Here is a 13,141-nt window from a genome sequence, read left to right on the forward strand (position 1 = left end):
TGATATCGAAAACTAAAGAGTCCACATTTAATCTAGTTGATCATGACTTAACGTTAAGAAAAAAGAGATTAATGGATAATATAATTGTTGAGACTCATTTATTTATACTTAATAAATTAATTATTTTTCAATTATTCATACTTCTATCACTAAATAGGTTGTCTTTTAGATTCAAATTTAATAATTTAAATTCTATTTATTTAATGTACTTATCTTTTTAGTGTCACCTAATAAGTTTGAACAAATATAAATGATTATAAAGTTTTGAAACTTTTATGATGTTATACATTCAAAGATTTATGTAAAACAAAAATAATTTATCTGTTGTTGCTCGCCTCGCCTCTATTGTCAATCACAACTATCACAACCATCATCATCACAAATAGTTATTTCTTTCACCAACCATCGTTATCATTTTTACCATAACAATCATCTCCATATATCGCATGACTCATCATTATTAGACATCATCACTATTTACCACGATCAACCAACACTGACAAATGTTATCACTACTAAATTACTATTCACATCACCACTGACAATGATAATCAACGTTCAAAAGCTACCATCACTAATTACTGCAATTATTAGCAGCTATTCTACAAATTTGTCTTGAATTTTTTATGAATACGATATTAAAATTAAATATTAATTATTCAGATTTAACACAAATATCTTAATATTAAAATGAATATTCAAATTAAGATATCTTAGACTTAATACTACATATTTTTTCTAATATAAATGCCTTAAATCTTTAAAAAAGGGAACATTATTTCCTTTTTATCAAATTAAGTACTTGGAAATTTGTCATTTTTACGAGTACTTACGAAACAATTTTCCATGCATTGTTGCACAAGATTTTGTTGGGAGAAACACGTAGGTTGTTATATTAACCTGCCTTCTATTCATTTAAAAAGCGAAGGATAATAGTATAAAAGAAATCTTATTGAAAGGTTAATTGTAGTACTTTTTCAATGTACTTCTAAAAAATTCACAAGTTTTATTTTTAATATTAAACTTTTTGATTATAAATTCAAATTTAATTAGACTTAATAATAATAATAATCAAAATATGGTAATACATGACCGGAAATTTGTTGCTTCTCGAGGATTATCTGACATCCATTCAGAAAAAACGCAAGAGTATCCCCTATCACAATAAAATTTTCTTTGTCAGCAATATTCTTCCTTCTATCTATTTGACTAATAAAATAAAATATAAATCGTCGAAAAATAGAATCAAATTTATTTCGCGCGGTTTCAATTTTAATTGAATCTCAGAGGAAATATCAAATATCGAATAAAAAAAAAAGGAAAATCATAATTCAAAAAATATCAAATTTAAAACCAAAACATTAAACACATTAGGAAAAAAAAAAAAGGAAAAAAAGAAAGAGTTGATAGGCGAGTAAAGAGAGTATTTAAAGAGAGAATCTCACAAAAGCCTCCGTCCTCCTCTCCTTGTTCCTCAACCTCTTCACCAAGTCTCACTTCTTTCAGTTTTTTTTTCTTATATATATAAAAAAATTAGAAAAAATCTTACCGGTTAAGAAACCCTAATTCTGTCTGGGCCGTAGTTTTTTTCTCCATTGCTAATTTCAAAAACCCTACTTCTTTTAATCTCATTATAATCACTTAATCTGGTGATTAATTTTCCCACAAGCACTTTGAGGTAAGCCTAAAAGATCTCTGGTTAATAATATATTAAGTATTTAATCAAATTCATTATTAAGTTGTTATTCGGATTTAAACAAGTGTTAATCTGATCATCAACTAGGGTTTTAGTGGGTTTAACGAACAATTATGGATGATTTAGAAAAGGCAATACTTATAAGTTTTGATGAATCTGGAGCAGTTGATTCTGCTCTTAAAGCACAAGCAGTTGGTTATTGTCGACAAATTAAAGAAACTCCATCAATTTGTAGTATATGTATTGAGCGTTTATGCTTTTCGAAATTGGTACAAGTTCAGTTTTGGTGTTTACAATGCCTGCACGAGGTTCTTCGGGTTCGGTATTCGTCTATGGGTGTAGAGGAGAAATCGTTTATTCGAAAATCTGTGTTCTCGTTGGCGTGTTATGAGAGCATTGATGATAAGAATTTGGTAAGGGTTTTGGATGGTCCAGCTTTTATTAAGAATAAACTTGCTCAAGTTATGGTTACTTTAATTTATTTCGAGTACCCGATGATATGGCCTTCGGTATTTGTTGATTTTTTGTCGAATCTTAGTAAAGGTGTTATCGTTATTGATATGTTTTGTCGAGTTCTTAATGCATTGGATGAAGAAGTGATTAGTTTGGACTATCCAAGAAGCCAAGAGGAGGTGGCTATAGCTGGGCAAATTAAGGATGCGATGAGGCAGCAGTGTATATCTCAGGTTGTTAGGGCTTGGTACGATATTCTGTTAATGTATAGGAATTCGGATCCGGATTTGTGTTGTAGTGTTTTAGATTCTATGAGGAGGTATGTTTCGTGGATCGACATAGGTTTGATAGCAAATGACGCGTTTGTTGGGTTGTTATTTGAGTTGATGTTGGTGAGTGGTTTTCCTTGTCAACTCAGAGGTGCCGCTGCTGGTAGCATCCATGCTGTTGCTGCTAAGCGTATGGATCCGAAAGCAAAACTCACTCTTTTGCAGAGCCTTCAGATTAGAAAGGTTTTTGGTTTGGTAGCAGAGGATAATGACATCGAGTTGGTATCAAGTGTTGCTTCTTTGCTTACGGGATATTCAACTGAGGTTTTGGAATGTTTGAAGCGTTTGAACTCTGAGGATGGAAAAGCTGTCCCAACTGAACTATTGAATGAGGTTTTGCCCTCTGTTTTCTATGTAATGCAAAATTGTGAAATTGATGAAACTTTCAGTATTGTGCAGTTCCTCTCTGGGTATGTTGGCACATTGAAGAGTCTGGTTCCATTGACCGAGACACAGTCACTTCATGTAGGCCAGATACTGGAAGTTATTCGGTCTCAAATCCGATTTGACCCTGCTTATCGTAATAACCTCGACGTGTTGGACAAATTAGGGAAGGAAGAGGAAGATCGGATGACTGAGTTTAGGAAAGATTTGTTTGTTCTACTTCGGAGTGTGGGCCGTGTAGCACCTGATGCAACTCAGATTTTCATAAGGAACTCCTTAGCTAGTGCTGTTGCATCTAATGTGGATGTGGATGTTGAGGAGATAGAAGCTGCACTCTCTCTTCTGTATGCCTTTGGGGAATCACTTAATGATGAAACCATGAAAACAGGAAATGGTCTCTTGGGAGAACTAATACCAATGCTTTTGTCGACGAAGTTTCCTTGCCACAACAACAGGCTTGTTGCACTTATCTACTTGGAAACAGTTACGAGGTATATGAAATTTTTTCAGGAGAACACACAATACATTCCCTTGGTTTTAAGTGCCTTTCTTGATGAAAGAGGGATACATCATCCAAATAGCAATGTGAGTCGAAGGGCAAGTTATCTTTTCATGAGGATTGTGAAGCTGCTCAAAGCAAAGCTTGTACCTTACATAGAGACAATTCTGCAGGTATCGATTTTCCCACCCCCTTGCTCCATTTTATCTCCCAAGTTTCTGTCAACGGGAAATATTTCATTTTCTTTTCTTTTCTTTGGATTCAGTTTCTGAACTCCTCACTTGATATGTTCATTCAGAGTTTACAAGATACAGTTGCTCAATTCACAACAATTTATGCTGCCTCCAAGGAGCTTTCAGGTTGTGAAGATGGTAGTCACATTTTTGAGGTACATCTGCTGACATTGTCCTAGTATATGTGCTTCTGAATTTTTTTGACTTGCTGGCCTATTCCTAACTGACATTCATGGCATGGTGTAGGCGATTGGCTTATTAATTGGAATGGAAGATGTACCACTTGAAAAGCAATCAGAGTACTTAACGGCGTTGCTTACTCCTCTTTGTCAGCAGGTCATTCCATTAGCCAAAGAACTGTAAATTGATTTTTTTTTTTTTTTTGATGTTGTTGATTAGTTTGATTGATGCATATATGCACTCGAATATAACATATGATGTTCTCATTGTATGATTGGATTTTTAATGTGGAATGCAAGTATTTCTGGACTCTTGCTTCCATTAATTAGATGAACTGACTTTAGATACTTTTAGCAGGTTGAGGCTATGCTTTTAAATGCCAAAGCTCAGAATCCTGAAGAGTCTCCAGAAAAGATCAGAAATATCCAGCAGATAATTATGGCCATTAATGCTCTCAGCAAGGTTTTTACTTGTGCTATCAAACTCACTGCAGTTTCTTATAATTTCTTTATCCTTGAAAATCAAATTATTTCCTAGCACAAAAGTGCCGTGCCAGAAGTATGTAAGAAGTTGGTGTGCAGTTCAATCACAATTGTCTTTCATGGTAGCCCAAATATGTGAGATTATCCTTTGCACCAAAAGTATGACAGAAGACAAAAAAGATAATACTGGTTTTATATATATATTTCATTACTTTGAATATCCCTGTTTCTTTGTACTCCCTCCGTCCCAAATTACCCGTCCCAAATTGAGATGGCACATTGATTAAGAAAAATAATTAATAACATGGCTAGTTTACCATCGTACCCCTATTAAATGATATTTACATTTTAATTTGAAGAAAAAATAATTAATGCAAAGGGTAAAACATGAAATTTTTTTTTTGGTCTCTTATTGATTAATGAAAAAAGACAAGTAAAATGGGAAATCAAATTAGGAAATTTGGGATGGGTAATTTGGGACGGAGAGAGTACCAAATTAGCCACATAAAGAGACATACTGATGCGTTTCAAGCTGCTCTCTTTCCGTGCCTATCTTATATTATAGCATACTACTCGACAATGCTTCACCGTCAGATTTTGATGCTAGTGAAATGTTAAACAAAGAGAAATCCAAGTTCCGTGTTTGATGTAAAGCTACAATGCAAAATGTGGTTACTGTCCTCTCCAAACTCCTTACATAAGCAACTCACAATAATTCACCTCCCTTTATGTTGTCTGCTGTTAAGATTGCATTCTTCACTGCTCCCAATCCAGCAATTTTAGAATTACCTGAGTAATACCATATCTGGTACAAATTATGCCGTAGTCCCAAACAAGTTGGGGTCTAATATATGAATCCCCGCTTAACATATTTCTCCATTTAAATTCTTCTCAGCCAACATTATGCAGAATAACACCTGCGCCTCAGTCCCTGACAAGTTGGGATTGGCTATATGAATCCTCAACATTTTACAAATTAAAATTAAAACTAAAAAGTACTAGAAGATGTCAATATATTTTCAGCAATATGATACCTGAGGGAAGGCGTAACGCTGCGTATGCACTACCCTTCCCATCCCCCACTTGTGGGATCACAATGGGTTTGTTGTATTATGATACCTTTCTTAAAGAAATTTTTTCTCTTGGGATTTATTTGTTTTTGTTGACTCATGTTTCGAGCACTGGTGATTGATTCAGCATTTGTAACCTATTCCTCCTACCCTTACCGCTATGTTTCTTCATTCCAGGGTTTTAGCGAGCGTCTTGTAACTGCCAGTCGTCCTGCAATTGGTCTCATGTTTAAACAGGTTGAACTCTATCTCGTGTTTTAGCCTGTTTGAGTTTATCAACTACTGGTAACAATACATTGTGCGACACTTGATTATCAATATGCACGTCAATTATTTTGTATGTTGTTACAATGTGACGCAATCCTGAATATTCTCCTTTTAATATTGTCGTTATTAAGGAGGCTGGTATCTGGTTTGTGTTTCTTAATGGATTTTTGATTGTTGACTTGGTTCTCTGAAACAAGTGCATGACAAAGAGTGCTGTTATTTCCTTTCTTTTTTGCACTATTTGTTTTTTCTAGTGCATCTGTTATAGGAGTCAGCTATTGGATTTTTTGTTTTGACAATGGACAGATATTGGATTTTTATGGTCAAATAAATCCTTAATCTAAGTATTACTTCTCCATCAATTCTTATCATGTTGATTTCTTTTTCATCCAGACATTGGATGTCCTCCTACGTATTCTTATCATATACCCAAAGCTAGAACCTTTGCGGTGCAAGGTATGTATATAGTTTCTTTTTATTTTTGCTCTATTTGATACATCTTTTGTGATGCAATCCCTTTTTCTGATTATGCAACTCCTCTAGGTCACATCATTCATTCACCGCATGGTGGACATACTAGGATCGTCTGTATTTCCATATCTACCAAAGGCACTGGAGCAATTGCTAGCCGAAAGTGAGGTGAAGTCATTATTATAAATTTAAACCAATGTCCATGCATATTTTATTTATTGTACTGCAATTTAAATCTTATTACGTATCACCATGTGGACCTATTTGTTGTTGTAAGATCAACTGTGATTTCACCCATAAACAATTTTTAATTCTGTGTCTTCTGGCTCATAGTTTGAGAAGGAAACCATTGAGAAAAGTAGTTTTCCTTGAGAAAAGACAACTCTGACAAATGTAATGCGTTTTTCTTCTGATGTATGTATTTTAGGTTAAGTTTAGGAAGTTCTAATCTCTAATGAAGATCTTATTATCAATTTGACTAACCTTTGACTAATTTTGCGGTGCATTCTCTGATCTTTACATATATTTTAGATAAACATTGAGAAAATAATAATCGCTAAATTCTTAACTATTCAAAACCTTGTTAAAGTGTTACTGTAATATCAATTATATGAAACCTGTATAAAATGGAATTTGCAGCACTAGATTTATTGACAAAATTTGTTTCATTTGGAAATTTATGAATTCTAACTTAAGAGTGCACAAACAATGCAATAAAAGTTTTGAAACATTAGGATGTTATTAAGGTCAAAGTTACTTTTCTAAGATTCTGGAGATCCTAATAACCATTGTAATTGAGTTGAATGCTACTTGTGGTCAAAAAAGAGACGGAGTAACGTATAAAACATAACAATAATTACCTCTTATCAAATAACCATTTAGAATCACCCATTTTATAATCTCATCTTTTGTTTTTTTGGGTATTCATTCCATATTGATATGCTTTTCACATTAATATGTGTCAATATGTAAATTGCATTTCATTGTTTCATTTACTGAATCGATGCTTAGGTCACATTTTATTTTGTGGTTTCTCATGTAATTGGTGGACTATGGTGCATGAGATGTGTTGAAACAAATAAAGATCTTATTGAAGATGTAGTGACTCGATATATCGCTAATTTTGGATCTAAATTTTGCTGAAAGCAATAGGCAACAACACCAACCTCATTTCAGTGTCAAGCTTGTTGGGTTTGTTGTGTGAATCCTCTATCCATGTCGCTCCATGTGGAATCTTTTTGTTCCAATAGTATCTATTCAGAGTTTCCTCCATCTGTACAAATTTTGAAGCTGCTAAAAATATTCCTAGCAAATGTTGGATCTATTTAGCGTATCAACTCTCCTATTTCAATTCGATTTGTCACGTCTTCATCTATTATACCATCTTCCTGGAACACTTCAAATTATCTGGATTTAGACTTCAAAGTCCCTTTCAGTTTCACCTCAACTTCTTCATTCTTCTTATGCTATATAAACTTGCAACGCATATGCTACTTTTGGATTTAAGTGGGTCAAAATGGGTTGAGTTAATAAATGAGCAGGTTATTGAACTGCCCAATGTTACTTGGGTTGAATGGGCTAAAGTGCTAAAAAGCGAGTCATAACTCAACCCACACATTTCTTACTAAGTTCTCATTTCTTTGCTTGTTGTTTTATAACTTTTTAAGTACCTAATAAAACTGATGTTTCTTTATTACGATTATATACACCATATCAACTAAAAATCTTTTTGAATGTATTTTGATGAGGTTTTTACGGGTCAATTTTGGCCAACTTATTAGCCCAATTCTTAGATGAGTGTGGCTAAAATGGACTGAGCTAATAAATGGGTGGGTCATGTTTTCGTGGGCTACTTTTGCCACCCCAACTCACTTCCATGTATCCTAAACCCTTATCCTTTGTAGCGCAACTTCATATTCAAGCTCACTAGTTTCATTGATAGAGGGTTTTGTTTTGTATTGGGGAAAAACATTTTTAGTTTCCATGTTTAATTGGTTAATCCAGTTTGAAAGACATCTTCTCTAGGAAAACAAGCTCTTTTAATACAAGGAAAATGACTTCCGTGGTGGAAATTGCGAAAACAAGTTTCATGGTGTCATTCTAACCTCATTGTCACTTCCCACCCCCTAATTTCCCCACTCCTCACCCCTTGACCATCCCACGTCTTTGCCCCCTCGACTCCCCACTCCTCACCCCGTGCACCCCTCATACTATTTTCTTAGTTTTATGTATCAACACTTCTGGGACAATATTTGTTGTTTACTACCAAACACCAAAAATAAGCAAGAAAATCACTTATTTCCAAGGAAACATTTCAAGGAAAAATTTTCCTTCATACCAAACACGCCTATCATCTACAAATAGCATACGCTGTAAGACCTCATTCATGATTGGCATAAACAAGCAACTGGGTTAGATTCACGGTGTAAACCCACTGTTGTAGACTTTCGGCTAAACCCTTTGTATCTCCTGATACTGTTCTCGCATAGTGACTGCTAATTTGTATTTATCCTTTATGGCTTTTTGATGTTTAGTATGTTTCCATTCTTCTCCTGCCCACAGGACTTTCTGTAGTACTCCACACTTTAGGTTAATGAGCATCATTTGCTAAGATAACAGATCGCATGCATCTTAAGATAGTTGAAGGTTTAAATTGGTAGTATTGTGTAATTTCTTGGTTATGGTTAATGGCTCTTAACCGAAGTTTCTAACCTAAATCAGAGGCAAGCTTAGGAAATGTTGGAGGTGTAAAATCTTATAAATGGAAGCATGGTATATGATCGACGAGTACAACGTTATTGAGATGCATTCAGATAAAATTGATAAAAATCAACAGTAGTAATTTTGGTAACACTGAAAAACCATGTTGGCAAAAACTTCATACAACTGTATTGTTATTGATATATCGGTGTAAAACCAAATTATGTTAAACATGAATAGCGTGGTATTAAAGAGATGGTAACAGACTGTAAAATGGCAAAAGTAACTTTGTTCAGAGAAGCATATGAGTGGTGTTCATTTCCCATGAAGGATCAGTGTTTTCATGAGAATTAACTTTTTTTTTGTTTCTCAATACAGCCGAAAGAACTGGCAGGATTTCTGCTGTTGCTTAATCAGCTTATCTGCAAATTCAACACTGGAGTTGGAGACATTCTGGAGGAAGTTTACCCTGCTATTGCTAGTAGAGTATTTAATATTCTCCCTAGAGATGCTTTCCCTACAGGTCCTGGAAGCAATACAGAGGTATGCAAAGTTTCTTTAGTGGTATATTTCGTGCTTCCTGCATCGCCATGTAGGAACTTCTCTTGTTGAGATCCCAAACATATTTCTACAGTCAAGACCTTTCTCCCTTCTATCTTTATTTGGAGTTGGGTCATGAACCCATCCTTTGCATGTAGAGAATTACCATCATAAATACCAAGAGTATAAGATGTGGTAACTCCTTAATAGTTCATGCCCATCCTTGCTCTATTGGACATGGACTGCATTCTTTTATATGGCCTGCACATGGAAAAGAGAGAGGGAAGGAGATATCCATTAGTATGTTTTTTTGCAAGATGGTACAGTTCAAAAGTGCAGTTATTTTCTAGCAGATGGACCTTAATAGAGGATTTTCGCGAACATTACAGACCATGTTTAAGACCAAAGTTAAAGAAGCGAACATTGCACGATTATGTCCAAGACCAAAGTTAACATCCGGCTGTCAAAAGAGAACTCCCACATGCATAGCCCAGTCGGTTCCCACATTTGATATGTCATAAATTTCATGCGCTAGTTTTCAAGCGTGTAGTACCAATTATTCTGCCCTTGTTATGTCCCTATTTCCTGTGTACCAATTGTTTCGCCCTTGCATATCACTGTTTTCCTTGCTCCTTGTCTGTCTTCTAAATCCCTTGCGTCCTTATATTCATGGTTATCCCTGTTTGCATAGCCCAGTCAGTAGTCAGTTCCCAGCTCATTTGATATGTCATAAATTTCATGCGCTAGTTTTCAAGCGTGTAGTACCAATTATTCTGCCCTTGTTATGTCCCTATTTCCTGTGTACCAATTGTTTCGCCCTTGCATATCACTGTTTTCGTTGCTCCTTGTCTCTCTTCTAAATCCCTTGCGTCCTTATATTCATGGTTATCCCTGTTTTTCCTTGCTCCTTATCTGTCTTCTAAATCCCTTGCGTCCTTATATTCATGGTTATCCCTGTTTTTCCTTGCTCCTCACCTGTCTTCAATTCCTAGTAATCCCTTGCTTCCTTACATTCATGGTTATCCTCTGGATACTTCCTTTTTTGTCCCGCTTCCATTTCTACCACCATGGATGACTATGGCTGCTATTGAGCTCTATAAGATTCGTTCGGATTCTTCATCCGTGATTTGTTGCCGTTGCCATTGTTATTGTTCCTTCGTTCAGATTAAATTGGTCAGCATCTGCCCTCAGTTTGTTTGAAGGATAAGACCAGTGTATAGGAAAATCTCTGAAAGGCTCAAACTGCGCAGACGATAATCCCGGTAGGGTTATTACCATCTAAATGTATATCCTGGATTTTGCTTTTGCATTTGGAACTAAGGATGCTTCTTTTTATAGTTTTCTTTACTGTCCTTTCATGATAGTTGTACACCATCTCAGGAAATCCGTGAGCTACAGGAGCTTCAGAGGACGTTTTACACTTTCCTTCACGTGATTGCTACACATGATCTGTCATCAGTTTTCCTAGCCTCCAAAAGTAGGGCTTACTTGGATCAGATGATGCAGCTGATATTGCATGCATCCTGTAATCACAAGGATATTCTTGTTCGTAAGGTTAGTTTAGCATTAGTCTACTTGTGCTATTTAGTGTTCAGGAACTTTGCAAAAACATGTTATATCCCACTTATTGGAACTTGATTCTTTATCCTTATTCAGGCATGTGTACAGATATTTATAAGACTAATCAAAGACTGGTGCGCGAGTCCTTATGGTGAAGAAAAGGTGATCTGTTTTTGAGCTTCACTGCAGCAATAAAGATCAATTGTGCTTATTGATATGTAAAATGTCTTCTCTGCTCCAGGTGCCTGGTTTCCGAAGTTTTGTGGTGGAGGCCTTTGCAACCAACTGTTGTCTGTACAGTGTCCTTGACAAATCCTTTGAGTTCCGTGATGCAAATACAGTAAGTTGGTGCATTGACTAGTCTAATTAACATTATAAACCGTCTGTTATTGGTCATGGCACAACAATGTCAGCATGCGGTGCTTTGATATGAATATTCTGCTGTTACTGTGAATTAGTTCATTCTCGTGTGGCTGATATAATTTTGTCAAGTTTTTGTGGCCTTTTCCTTCTGGTGACAAATTGAATGTGTCCTGTTTCTTCCTGCTGCAGCAATTTACTTGCTCTCTTTGATTGCCTCATTGTCTAGATCCTGATGTTTGCTATAGTAATACGATTGCAAGAGTCTGATTTTCCTGGGTTGCATATATAATCTCCCTTGTCTTTTTGATTACCATGGCAGCTTGTTCTTTTCGGCGAGATTGTATTGGCTCAGAAGGTCATGTTTGAGAAATTTGGCAATGATTTTCTTGTTCATTTTTTATCAAAAAGCTTCCAAAGTGCTCATTGCCCTCGGGATTTGGCTGAGCAGTATTGTCAGAAATTGCAGGTATTCTCCGTTTTATTTGACATGCTGAATTAAATTTTAGTAATGGATGGCGATAAGACTATCTGCTCAAGCACTGTTTTAAAAACTGGAGAAAGTAGAGAACATCAGTTTCAGAATCCTCTATTATTTTGAAGGGCGGGATTATGAAGAAAAATCTCTGTTAGTGTCTACATGCAAACAGAAAGAATGATAATTGGATTATCTGCTTTTACTGACTTTTCCGGTTCTGTGCTTTTATTGGCAGGGTAATGATATTAAAGCACTGAAATCATTCTACCAGTCACTTATTGAAAATCTGAGACGTCAACAAAATGGAAGCTTGGTGTTTAGATAGCATTTCCGTACAATGAGATCAATCACTATATTGTTGCCGATTTGCTTCTTGTTGTAACCAGTTGTCCTGGTTAATTAATTTTTTCAATAGGTATGTATCCCAGTGTATATGCGGACCATATTTATAGAATCATGCTGAACATATTTAATATTGTTATTTTCGATTTTGCAGGGTTCTTTCTGTAAATATTGTTTGTTGGAGTCTCATGGACAGCGGGGTATAGGCAAATTGAATGCTTACATTGCTGAACTCGGAACTCCTATTCATGTTTTATGTTCTAATATATTTTATGCTCGCATTTGGTAGGTGTAAATTTGCGGATGCAGTTTCTTGATATGAAGATGTTAATTTATCACACAATTTTGCTGCTCATGACGGTGGAGGCGGCTGCTGAAGGCGTTTTTGTGTAAATGTATTTATTTTTACAGCGCCTTGAGGGATTTTTGTTTTACAACGCCTTTGAATGGCTTTCTGGTACCGTCTTCTTTTTAACATTGAAAAGTTTTCTGTTAGTTCTATATGTGCCTTTAAATCTGCAGGTGGGTTGGGACTTTTAGTGGGGGTGTGGCGGGCAGGGTGGTTACCAATGTTGATTTTTAGCATCTTCAGTTTAGATCTACTGATATGCAGATTTGTTCTGTGGCACTGAGAGTTCTATTGGGTGCTGCCAGTGTTTGCATAAAGTAGTGCATTTTGATTGTATTTAGGCCATCGTTTTATTTTGGTTCAAAAGTTAGGTTTGTTATTTTGTACATCGACGTGTGATTCTCGAATAAAGATCAGTTTAACAATGGCCTTGGCGTACAACATGAGAGAAATCTTCTCACTTTCTGGCGAGCAAAACCAGGAAGTGCTATACTCGGTTTTGTCTTTTACTGCTCTTTTCTTATAGTTTTAGTCGGTTTCTAATGGGGAATTTATGACATGGTTGTCTGTTAATCATTCATTCAGATATTGAATTGTCTATTGCTGGTCCATCCAACTACCATAACTACGCCTCCCTTCCAAATAAGCTGGGCTGGTTGTGTGAATTCTCATTTCGTCATTTGAGTTGCATGACTTGTCTTAATATCTACAAAATTATAACTTCATTTTCAATTATGAAGTTATAATA

The 13,141-nt window shown here is 35.6% G+C and overlaps 1 protein-coding gene across 2 annotated transcripts; it reads left to right on the forward strand.

Moving 5' to 3' along the window:
• The first annotated feature begins 1,434 nt into the window (after positions 1-1,434).
• On the forward strand, positions 1,435-12,818 carry LOC107861662 (exportin-T). Of its 2 annotated transcripts, none has more exons than XM_016706972.2 (15): positions 1,435-3,534; positions 3,627-3,749; positions 3,841-3,930; positions 4,132-4,236; positions 5,504-5,563; positions 5,987-6,049; positions 6,137-6,232; positions 9,143-9,307; positions 10,685-10,858; positions 10,961-11,026; positions 11,106-11,204; positions 11,547-11,693; positions 11,938-12,117; positions 12,199-12,244; positions 12,334-12,818. In XM_016706972.2, the coding sequence occupies exons 1-13, from the start codon at positions 1,810-1,812 to the stop codon at positions 12,025-12,027; spliced, it is 3,003 nt and encodes a 1,000-aa protein (XP_016562458.2). In that variant the 5' UTR covers positions 1,435-1,809; the 3' UTR covers positions 12,028-12,117; positions 12,199-12,244; positions 12,334-12,818. The 2 variants fall into 2 exon arrangements, with proteins under 2 accessions (XP_016562458.2, XP_016562459.2); XM_016706973.2 differs by having other exon boundaries at positions 3,660-3,749.
• Positions 12,819-13,141: the final 323 nt, after the last annotated feature.

Source organism: Capsicum annuum, chromosome 3, assembly GCF_002878395.1.
Source record: "Capsicum annuum cultivar UCD-10X-F1 chromosome 3, UCD10Xv1.1, whole genome shotgun sequence".
Classification (NCBI taxonomy): Eukaryota; Viridiplantae; Streptophyta; class Magnoliopsida; order Solanales; family Solanaceae; genus Capsicum; species Capsicum annuum.